This window comes from Dioscorea cayenensis, chromosome 3, assembly GCF_009730915.1.
Source record: "Dioscorea cayenensis subsp. rotundata cultivar TDr96_F1 chromosome 3, TDr96_F1_v2_PseudoChromosome.rev07_lg8_w22 25.fasta, whole genome shotgun sequence".
In the NCBI taxonomy this organism is placed as follows: domain Eukaryota; kingdom Viridiplantae; phylum Streptophyta; class Magnoliopsida; order Dioscoreales; family Dioscoreaceae; genus Dioscorea; species Dioscorea cayenensis.
The window spans coordinates 9492563-9505106 of record NC_052473.1 but is presented as its reverse complement, the minus strand read 5'-3'; the positions used below and the strand labels follow the sequence as shown (position 1 = coordinate 9505106).

Sequence of the window (12544 nt, the reverse complement as noted above, 5' to 3'; positions counted from 1 at the left end):
ATTATTAAGTCTTGGTTGAGATTATTAACATATGGATAGTTTTCTATGAAAAAGAATGGAAATTTTGCAGAGATTTGAACAATCAACAGTTCCATTTGACATGTTGAAATCTATAAATAGTGTTCTGTTTAAATGTGTTATTCAGGCCTGAAAATACATTTTCCCAGGTATTGATGTTTGCTAGAATTTTGTATTGATTAATGGACTTTCTCAGGCCTGTATAAGAGAAAATGGTGCATTTGTAATTGTGAATAATTTAAGATTACAAAAATGACTTTAAAAGAAGCAATAAAACAAGAATAAGATGTGTACTATATTATTTGGCAAGCTAAATAATACCGGCTTTTGTGATATGCTTCCAAATGCACGTTCACACACACACACACACAATCCTTTAGGGTCCTCATGATGCGAACAATGCTTATAGATCTATTGGTTGATAAAAAGGTACACTTCCACGCGCACATAATTCTTTTAAGTTCCTCATGATGTGAGTGATGGCTTATGGGCTTTATTCTTGCTCTAGCATATTGATGCTTGTACAACATCCTTTTGTCATGATCAAATTAGATAGCATCCTTTTGCTGTTCGAATGTTATCTTGCTTGATCGCTTTCTATATGATTTATTGAAATAGAAACCTAACTTCTTTTTGTATTTTTTTCATTGATTCTATAGATAAATGTTCTGACCCACACATCTGAGGTGAAAATGGCTAGATGGCAGCAGGATAAGATAAAACAGATGCAGAAGAAACACAGAGATGAGGACATTCTGGAATTGTATAAAAATGCAGGAAATTTATCAGAGAAAGAAGCTGTTAAAGAGAATGAAGGATCATGTGAACATCCTGAACTGCTTAACTATGAGTGTAAAATTACTGATGCTTCATTTAATACTTTGGAGAATAACATTAAGGCTGAAAAATGTATTGGTTCCACAGTGGAGTTTAACAGTCCAATTGTTATGAATGGTGTAAGTGGTGGAGATGAAAGTGCCCTTTGTAGGAATTTATGTTTCAATGGGAGCAAGAATATAATGTGTGAGTGTCAATCAGACTGGAAGACAATTTCATTGAGCTCTTTATCTGGTGATGGTCAGTCTTCTTCCAATCAGCATGAATTCAAGTTTCAAATTGAAAATGAAACAGTCTGCAATAAGCATGACAAAATACCTGAAAGGGGCTTATGTAAAACTTGTAGTAGCACACTTCATGCTGATGTCAAAGATAAGACTGCTGTTGAAGATGAATCCTTGGCGGATGCTGCTAGTGAAGATCAAAAAGTTGCTGTGTCAGGGATGGTGGGACCAAGTTTAGGTTCTGAATATTTGGAGCACAGAAACATTCCAAACATTAGTTTTGGAGGTGCTGTTTGGGACATATTCCGAAGGCAGGATGTACCAAAGCTGATTGAATACTTGCAGAAACACAGAAATGAATTTCGCCATATTGATAATCTTCCTCTTGATTCTGTAAGTCTACTCTTGGATGTAATTTTCACGTCATCTTTATGGATTCATAGGCTAAATCTGTCCCCTGCAGGTTATCCATCCTGTCCATGATCAAACATTTTTCTTGAATGAGAGACACAAAAGACAACTCAAGGAAGAGTTTGGTCAGATATTATCCTATGATCTCTTTCAATAGTCATTATGATCTTTAAACTTCAGCAAATAATATATGCTATTGTTTATGTATGAACATATTTCAACAGGCTTCCTGTATGAAGTTTTCCCTTTGACCTTTATATTTCTTAAGCAGATGTTGAGCCTTGGACTTTTGAGCAGTACCTTGGTGAAGCAGTTTTCATTCCGGCAGGATGCCCCCATCAAGTGCGAAACAGACAGGTTAGATAACCAGATGGTTATGTAATTGGATTTGTCTGTTTTATCAGGATTCCTACTTTCCATTTTTTTTTTTTAATCTTTTATATAATTTTATTATCGTGACAAAAGTTGAAATTTCAATATATTTCTTTGAGTTGCAACAAATTAGGATGCTTTGATTTCCCTGATTTATTTGTATTCGGTTGCTTTTCAGTTGATTCAACTTTCAAGGGTTCATTATGACTTGATTGGTTTTCACAGAATTTATTCTAGCTTTAATGAGCTGCTTTTTTATTACTGCTAAATAAAGGGTTTGAACCTTCTGATCTGAAATATATTAATTTGTCATATCCTGTAACATTTTACTGAAGGCATGTTTGCACTGTTCTCTTTTCTCAAGCTGTAAATTTGAAAAGGTTACGAAGGTTTTTGTTCTGGCTTTTACATCTTGCGCATACCAGGTAACAACAAAATCCATGACCAGACTCAAGAAAAGGCCTAAAATTTTACGAGGTATTAGACTTGACTGATTCATTGGTTATTTGACTAATGTTAAGATGGTGCTGGAGAGGGGGCTGGCGCTATTGATAGCAAGCTCATGCAACCAACAATCATTTTGATGCATAAGTTGGTGTGGAGACATGGCATAAGTTATCATATAGCAAGTTAAAGTAGGATTAAAAAATAAAAAATAAAAAATAAATAAAACCAGGTGACAAGTGGTGTATGGCATGGCATAGTCAGAGGTCCACCAACGTTTAGTTTCAGGGACCTAAATCACTGTTTTATGGGTTCATGTATCAAACTTACTAAAAACCCTTAGCGTGTGGACTACAAATGCACTTCATTTGCATTTTCTGTAAGAATTCAATATTTTGTTCATATCTTTTTTCTATTCGACATGTTTCTCTAGAATAACACTATATTTATTTATACATTTAGATATTTTGTATGTATTAACCTAGTAATTGATTATTTATTTTTTTTCTAATGGATGATTGGATGTGAAAATTCCAGTATAATTGGCTAGGCTTTAGAATATGATACCCGGAAGAATTTGGTCAAGGCTGGCAAGTAAATATTGGTGTTATTTATTGTAATCATTGCCATATTTAAGGTTTGATATATTTTTTTTTAAGTAGTGTATAGTTCATTTGCGCATTTGATATGGCCTTTGTAATTTTGAGAACTTATGACTGTTTTGTGCATGACTTCATGTCGCGAACTTAAGATTAGTCAATAACTGGCACTTTATTATTTTCAGTCTTGCATCAAGGTAGCCCTTGATTTTGTATCCCCTGAAAATATTGGTGAATGTGTTAAGCTAACAAAAGAGTTCCGATTGCTTCCAAAAACACATCGGGCCAAGGAAGATAAATTGGAGGTAACTTGTTTATTTGAAATTTTACTTTTGAAACCATAGCCAGATTTTGATCCAGTGGAATTTATTTAATGCTGACCTTAGTAACAAATTGTCATGATAAAAAGAGTTTTTGGGCAATTTTTCATTAGTGCAAATATTTTAATTTTTTGTTTGTCTTAAAGTGGGCTTGTTTGAACTTGAGGCTGATAATTGTAGATATCATATTCTGGCAACTTCTGTCTTTTCTACTACAACCAATTGTTATTGTATCAGTTCATCTTGGTTGAAACTTCGGCCATCTATATTGAGCATCCTTTTCAGTACAACTAATTGGCATTTTCTGTAGAGCATTCAGATGGATGAACTACAATAAGGTTTTATCCACGACTCATATCTCATGTCTCTATTCCAGCCAAGCACATCTTGAAACTAAGTTCATTTTCTTCTTTGCAGGAACTAGTGACTTAGTTATTAAATTATAATTGAGCTTCATCTTGTTTTCTCAACTACCAACATCTTTCCATTTCCTCTCTAAATCAGATAGCAAGGTCCTTCTTAGTTTCCAGCTGCACTTGATTCTCTATCTAGAATTCACCCTGTTCCTGTATCAGCTTGTAGTTCCAACCTCTATATATCTTCTTTTAAGCTCTTGTCTATATCATACCTTTGGTCATTATACAAGTTAATATTGTTGGAGACTAAACTGAACCAGTTTTGTTCCATGATTAGGACTTCAACCTAAGATTAAACTCACTGGTCATTGCATAGTTGAATCTCTAAATCTTTTCTATTCTATTTTGGGTGCTTATGCTTTGGTTGTATGAAGTGCGTTGCGATTATATTATGTGCATGCTTGCTTTCCTACTATGATGTTGAAATAATTCAATCCTGTTGTTTGAGTATACTTCCTGCTATCTCTTGACTCATGCTGCACGTATTGTGAGTGTACTTTCTGCTATTTCTTGACTCATGCTGCACAGCTCCTGAAAGTGCATTTAGACTTATGAGTTAGGCCTGTAATACAGCGAGGCATCAAACCTGGCAGCTTCCTTGAAGAGGACCATTGCCTATGCTGCATTATGCAGTCATTTGTTATAAATCTTTGCACTGATGACCTCTGATGTATTAAAATGTTTGTTCACTTGGAAATAATAACCCCAGCCACATTTTCAGCGGGATTAATTATGCACACTATCAATGATGTACCAAGAGCTGCAAATGATAGATAATCAGGAGAGCTAGCTAATATACAAAACCATGAAAGAGTTATGCCTTTGACATATTCAAAGTTGAAAACTAACCAGTCCGATTTACTTTTGTGCAAAAGAAACCCTTTGAAAGGTATATGGGAACACCTGATATAAATTTTTGGGGGATAAGTATGTGACTCTGTACCATGAATGTTTTAGTGTTTTGTCTCTTCACATTGCAGGCTTTAAACATGTTGGTCATGCCTTGATTTTATTGAGTGCTGTTATGATATTGTGAGATGTGCTAGTATTCCTTCTCTAGACTTTCACATCTTTAAATATTGACACCTGTAGACTAGGAGCATTCAGATCTTACATTTTTCTGTTTGTAAAGGTAAAAAAGATGGCTCTATATGCTGCAAGTTCTGCTATAAGAGAAGCAATGGAATTGCAATCAAAGCTCAGGTAAGATTTTCCAACGTTGTTGCCTTCGTATTCCTGCTTGAGCGTTTTTGTTTTACATACTAATGTATTTATTTTGGTATTTTTGAGGCTTAGAAATGAATTGTTGAAACAAGATATATTGTGGCATTTTGTTTTTTCTCGTTATGATGCAAAACCGGATGTTTCATCCTTAGAAATGCACATAAAATTGCATGCCTATATACGAACTAAAACGACAGTAAGAACCTATTCACATAAGGTATTCTTAGCCATTGTTTCCTCTTAGGAGGTAATCCTGTTAAAGATAATTTTCAAATGTTTCATCTCCATTCGTTATTATGTCTTTTTCATTGGTTAAGTTTATCTTATAAATACAAGTAAATAACTAAGTGTTCTGTGGAGTAAGAGCACCTATGTTGCTTTCCAGCATTTGCATTTACTGTATTAAAAGACTCCGGCATTTTGGACATGTTTTTGTTGAATTGCGATGTTCGCTTATTCCTAACACTTCAGCTGATCATTCACAATAAGCAGCACATTTAGTGTAATACATTTCCCTTTACATGCCAGTGGCAATTCTGAAATCCTGGGGAAGAATTGCCCTGGTAAATGAATGATACACTTTGTTCACCTGTACACACAACATTTGTGTCTCTGTCTTGTTGTACCTCAAAGAGAAATCACTTGGAATACTAGAAAGGGGTACAACATTATCATGCATAGAGTTGTCAAACAAGTGGAGCTGTTGATCAATCGCCGAAGTTTGACTTATATTTAGGCTTGCTGAAGCTCGTTTGATCAATGAATGAGTTGAGCTTGAGCGAAGATCTTCTCGGCGTTCAGCAATGTTTACTAGTAGATGTAGATGTAAGTTATTTATAAAACAATTTTGTTTTTGTTGATTTTTTATCCACAGCTTATTAAAAAGGGGTTGATCATAAATTTAATGAATATTGGGGTTTAGTTCATTAGGACGGTTCTGTCATGATGGCTGGGATGGTGGGCGTAAGGGCTGTTATAAACTCTTAGATGATTAGAACAAGACCAAATTGTAATCAATTTTTCATCTAGTCCTTTATTGATACTTTCCCAAGTGTATTCATAGTATTGCGAACAGTTTCTTTTGTTAAGACCATTAAATATTTTAAATTTAAGATGTTTAGATGTTCAAATGATCATAGGAAATTTTATATTTAAATTTTATTTACAATTTTTATATTATTTACAAATGAAGAAAAAACTAGAAAAATTACTAAATGAGCCAAAGCTCAAGGTTGGGTTGATCCTACTCATTCAATATGGTTATATTTAAGTTTGCTTGGTAGGAAGGAATGGGATGAGGTGGGAATGGAATGAATGATAATAATGGAATGGGAATGAAGTGGAATTTGTATTCCGACTTGTATTTCCATTGGATTGATATACATAAATTTTTTATATATTTAATTATAAGAATATAATTGGAAAAATTATGATTAAATTTTTTTGATTAAAAATTAATATATAATTATGAAAATATGGTTTTATTGTCACTAACTAAAAATTTTAATATATAATTAAAAAACATAATTATATTTTAATTAAAAATTTTAACATGATAATGTGGATAAGGTTGTCATTTCATGTTTAATTTCAAACACTTGAATTTTTATTTTATTTTAGTAATAAAATCTTATTCTGACTTGAGGTGACAATGATTATTCTGTGCCCTTTAGAAAGGAATGGATCATTTTTATGATTCCCATTCTCACTTCATAAGTTGGCACTAAATAGGCACTAAATATAAGAATAAGTGTTTCCCATTAGAAAACCCATTCAATTCCATTTTCTCCTCTACCAAGTAGGACCTTAGGTTGCAAAAGTGTCCTGAGTACGAGTAACGTTGTGCTTTCACTAACGACCAAGTGGGCTGGGTTAATAGTCATCTCATTAAAACCTCTGCACACTGGTGAGAGAGTTTGAATTACATGTGAGTGTATACTTTTCAAAGTTAGCAGAGTAGTAGGCTGCGTGTTGGTGGTTCTCGGCATCTATAAAGCCGCACGGCTTTCACTACTCTGTCTCGCTAACGCTATGCACACGCCTTCCTCTTTTAATAATAATAATAATAATAATAAAAAAGCACTTTAGGCTGAAGAATTTTGATCCGCATGTTTCCAAACTTGGGTTGCATTCCATGTCTTGTCAGGCTAAGGCCATTTGATCCAAAAGTTTCAGGTAAAGTTCCAATTAGGCATCCAGCTATATATGCAGGCTTATTATTATTGTTCAAAGTTCCTTTAGTGTCTAGTGAGGCAGGCTTTTTTGGGATTAAAGCGGAAAGGTTAAAGTGTGCTTTTTGGGCTAACCCCAAATTCATAAAAGGAAATTAAGAACAGAGGAAAATGCTCTCAGTGGAATGATTAAAGTGTTTGTACTTTTGGCTTATCACAAGTATCAAGTAGGAAATGACCTTCTCACGTTTCACATATTCTCATGTAGAGTGTGTAAATTAATTATGTACTGACCCCACCCATCAGACATGCGCCTTGAGATTTCAAAGCAAGCCAGAACCTCAGTAGGTGGTCTTACAGCATTAGCTGAGCATTGTACATAGGAGCTTAATTCAATTTATTTTTTATTTTTTTAAAGGTCATTGGCCAACTAATTTTCTAAGAGGGTGAGGTCCTAGGAGCTGAATGAGAGAGTAGATCTCTCCCTCTGGGATGTTTTTTTTTTTTTGTTTTTATGTATATACAAAGATTTGAATTTAAAATCACTTGCTTAAACGACTCAAACCTCTGTCATTTAGACTAACCTCCATCTGTGAAGATGGAAAATGTTTATGAAGAGTTTGGGAAATATAAATATAATACTAGGTTGCAAAGAGAAAAGGTTGTATCTCTGGTTTAAGAATTGCGGCATGGATACCTGCATAAAAACATGAAGGTGGGTGTATCCCCCCAGATTTCTTGGGTTTGCGTACCTTTGGTGCTAAATTAAAACATTTTGTTTTTTAAATTGACGTTGTTGTACTTGTCTTCGACCTATTTTCCTCCTGTCATTTCTCTACTCTTTTCATGCTTGCAGTAGATTAGGAAGAGGAAAGATTCATATCATCTCTCCTCATCTTTGATGTGAGATCAAGAGAGAATTCTCTTTGAATCTCTTGCTTACTAGAGATTGTAGAGATTGGGAGAGTGAGAAGAGAGATATACAGGAAGTAGAAAATGGAGGGCAACCGAGATAGAGAAAATGGAAAAGAGGTTAAACATGAGGGTAACTGAGATTGTAGAGTTTGAAGAAATTCAGGTCAGGAATCTAGTTCAGTATCCAAGTGATTTTGGACCTACTGGGAAGAACCACATGTTTGGCATTCTCTGAGGATTCTCTTGTTATCTTATACCATACATCCAGTTTACTGTGGTACTGCATGGAGTTCTACCTGTTTATGTCTCATCTGGTTCCAGAAAAGCAATTTGAAGTTTGCTGGTGATAACATTGTGATTCAATAAAATGCGATAGCTGCAAATGTGGTAGATTTTTATGATTGCAACAAATAATTAAACTTTGAAGTTGAATTGGATTATAGTTATGTCGAGAAAGTTGCATTTTGTCCTCTTAAGGTTTCCGCAGACCATATTTGTACAGTGTGGTATAAATAGTGGGGCTCTCAAACTTCTGATTTTTGGACTCATGCCTACTGCAGAAAATATTGGTGATGGTTGTAAGGAGATTAGTGATTTTCTATGTGCGACATGATTTATGTTTCGTGTCTAATGGACATATTCTTTTTAAAAATAAGATTTTCTGTTAGGCCTTAAACTATATCAATAGATATGAAAAAAATTATTGGATACCTTTTTTGCTCTCTTATGCATCTGTTGTATAGAAGGGCATCAAAGTATAAAAGCATAAATAATCTTTGTTAAATGTTACTCCGTCCATTCCATTATAAGTGTCCATTTTTAGAAGCTTTGTATGTCTCAAATTATTTGTCCACGTAAATTTTAAGTTTTAATTTCTAAATTTAACTTTACCAATCTATTTAAATACATTGTTTTTCACCACTATCACCTTAAATGTACAACTTTAGTGGATGGAGAAAGAAATAGGCAAAATGGGAAAAATAAGCTAAATGTTTATGATATTTTTAATTCAAACTGTTTTTCTTAGTTTTCGTGAAATAATTAAGATGGACACTTATAATAAGACCGAGGGAGTAAAATCAATGTTGATGGTGACATCTATGTCGAGTCTCTCCCTAAGAGACTACTTGAGAGTCCTCAAATATAAAAGTAATGGAAGTGTAGGTTTGTCCGTACTTGTTTTTATTGCTCATAAGATTTCTTGTTATTTTCTAAGGGGTAATGTGTTTTATCTTTGTCTTTTCTGGGAAGATAAAACAAGATTAAATTTTGTAGGCACAAGGATGTTTCATTGCATCTTACATAAAAACTTTACCATTGAATTAAAAGTGTTGTTTCTCCTTAAAGCCACCTTATTATTATTATTTTTTCTCCTCATGTTTGCTCTATTTTAGGGTGGTGGTCTGAGGTCTTTTCTCTACATCAATTGGTATCAGAACTTTGAGTTTTCTCTACATCAATTGGTATCAGAACTTCGAGTTTTCTCTGAGGTTGTTTTGCTAAATCATTTATCAAAATAATAAACCCAAGGGAATATTTTTCAATTCTCTCCGTGGGGAACTCACCCTATTGACCAATACATGTCGTACATATGAAGGAGGAAGATATTGTGTCCTTGAATGCCAAAAATTATGAGTGGCAATAAAATTCCGTTTTCTTGATACCAAAGAATGGGAGAGAGAAACAGATGGTTATCATTGAGTTTATTAAGCAGATGACATATGATGATGAGTCAAAGCCTTAATTTGAAATTGATGTTGTGGAAGACCAAAGTTGTTTTATTTGGCAACCTGTTTTCTCTAAAACACAAGGGAATTAGTTCGGTGCGCACATGAAAAGGAAAAGAGCATTGTTTCTTTGAATTTGACAATTATGGGCAGAGCTAAAAATCTATTTTGTCCACACCAACATGCGAAGTGAAAGACGTAAAATATTGTTGTGAATTTGTTAGAGAAACAACATACAGTGAAGAAGCAAAGGTGACTTGTTGAAATCGGTTTGACCTTGGTTTTCCACTTGGAAAACAAAGGTTATTAGTCGACTAAATATTATGCGTATGAAGAGGACATTGAACCTTATAATGTTCAAATGTTGTGGACGGCGATGAAGTTTCTATTTTGTTGATACCAGGATGAGATGAAGAGATGAATGATTTGATTTGAATGATTTGTTGTGAAGTTATTGGGATGAAAATAATCAAGGAAGGAGCGAAGAAGACTTCCTTTGAAATCGATGTTACAAAATTCTTAAAGCTTGTTACTGTATTTGGCAAACTATTTTGCTCTTGAAGTCCAGTGATTTTTAAATGTAAAGAAAGAGGTCATTGCACCTTTGAATGTAATTGATTGTGATTAGTGACAAAATTGCATTTAATTGCATTTTATTTTAATGTCAAATGTGGTGTCAAAGATATCCATGGCAATTAAGCAAGTGATTAAAGTCACTTGACTCTTATGCGAGAGGTCGAGCATTTAACTTCTTTTTAATTCATGATTGAGATATAATAATAAAAAATGTATATGTTCGGGGTGATTTATCCTTATTTTTCAATAATAATAATGACTTTTTGTGACAACATGTAATAAGGAAAAGAAGTCAAGCAAAAAAGTTCTCAACAAGAGTTAACTTTGGTAATCTGCCTAAGAAAATTATTTTCATTTTAGTTTTTGTATTTTTGGAAGTATTTAATATTTTATTTGTGTTAAATAACATAATTGATCATCACTGTCTGTGCAACAAGAGTTAACTTTTTTATTCTACTTCTAATTCGAAGGTTGATGTTACAGACAAGAGTTAACTTTTTTATTCTACTTCTAATTCGAAGGTTGATTTTTTCATATTTAGAAAAAAAAAATGTCAATATTGGTATAATTCAACATTAAAGACATAAGAGTTTTGTAAAAGATTGAGAAATCAATTCTAACTCATATATATATATATATATGGTGAATAATATGTGAATAATGATTTATCTATTTTGAGAGAAAAAATCATTATTCATCAACACTATGATCATTGTTATCATGATGCAAGGAGAGAGAAAAAGTCAATTGTGACCCATGACGTGGGATGATGATAAATAGGCAAAAATAAATATATTTAAAGAAATATTCAAAATTGATTATAAAACCATATATTTGAAAAGAAAAAGTGATGTAAAACCAAAGATGAGTGCTTATGTATTAAAGGTTGATGACTTTGTATCATGATAAGAACTTTTTAAATCATGGATCCAACATGTAGTTTTGATCATGAATTTTATTGGCTTTTGATAACAAATACGTCTATCAATGTCCGCAACCCTTTCATGCCTGCTTTTGTATGTTTCTCTTTATTTTTCTCCTTTTACCAAGTGCGCATCTCTTTTTTATCTTTTTTTTTTTCCTTTGTTTTTATATTTTTCAACGACTTTGTTTGAGAGAAAGGTCATTATTTTGTCTTTGAATGAGTTCTATATTTTTTTTAAAAAATTCACGTTTAAAACAAGATTCTCTCACGGCACACGACTTTATTAATGATGTAATTTTTTTAATATATATAAAATAGATATGAATTAATGAATGTGAATAAATCATATGTCAGGGATGGACATATGCAAGTAACACAACAATAAACTCAATAACATATATACCCTGTGGAGGTTGAGGTTTAAACCTGTTTTTGCTAATAAATCAATTGGTAATTGATTTTGGAAAAAAAAATATTTATAATGTGTTTTTTAGAAAAAAAAAAAATATTCAAACCCTTAAATTCTAAACTTCTATTATAGAAATAATTAACACGGTAACAATAATACTTATTCCCTTTCAAGAACTAAATACTTTAGTGCATTGATTGCGAAGATGACTTAATTTTCAATTTCTTTGATTATTGAATTTAATTTATATATAAATGAACTAACATTAGTAATGCTTGGCTGTCTAGGTCATTCTAATCAAAATTTTTTTATTATAGCACAAATCTTAAAGCTTGGTGACTTCTCACATAACACAGATTATATCTGGTTGGATCCTATGTCCTGTTTTTGCAAGGTAGAGGAGATCTATTACTAAAATGATCTTATTCTAATTTAATAAAATAAAAGATAGGGGAAAAAATCTATCAAGTCCCTGATAAATTTAAAACAATCTTTCCATCCTCTAACTTTTTTTTAATGTCCTAAAATGTTCATTTTTATCTAAAATATACTTAAAAAAATCATTGATTTTTTAAAAATTACTATTTTACCCTTCTTTTTCTTCTATTTTCTATGGCGACGAAATAATTAGAATCCTTATGATTTTACACATGTTTGTCAAAATTAAAATAACTTAACTCAGTCAAGTGGGTGTTTGTAGCTGTTCTAACACAAAAGATAAATAAATGGAAGAAATAAAAATTAAAAATTAAAAATATAATAGATGAAAACTAAAACTTTTAAAATGTAGGTATTAGAAAAATTAAAGAGATATTTATGGCTGATGAAAAATTTTTTAGGACCTTGTATTTATTTTTCTTGTAAAAGATATGGTCACAGTTTATAAATTCATTATTTTAGAGATAATTATTATTACATACCTATAAATTATGGATCACTAGAGCACCAAATAAAAT

The 12544-nt window shown here is 32.4% G+C and overlaps 1 protein-coding gene across 3 annotated transcripts in view; it reads left to right on the top strand.

The window, feature by feature from the left end:
* LOC120253579 (lysine-specific demethylase JMJ25-like) overlaps positions 1-10347 on the top strand; it is a 33675-nt gene extending 23328 nt beyond the window's left edge. For 2 of the 3 annotated variants that reach the window (XM_039261907.1, XM_039261896.1), the window contains 6 exons: positions 678-1472; positions 1543-1615; positions 1762-1847; positions 3091-3210; positions 4774-4844; positions 9346-10347. In XM_039261907.1, coding sequence (XP_039117841.1) covers positions 678-1472; positions 1543-1615; positions 1762-1847; positions 3091-3210; positions 4774-4844; positions 9346-9358 — 1158 coding nt within the window. In that variant the 3' untranslated portion in view covers positions 9359-10347. The remainder of the gene's footprint in view (positions 1-677; positions 1473-1542; positions 1616-1761; positions 1848-3090; positions 3211-4773; positions 4845-9345) is intronic. The other variant, XM_039261903.1, reaches the window with a different exon arrangement.
* Positions 10348-12544: the final 2197 nt, after the last annotated feature.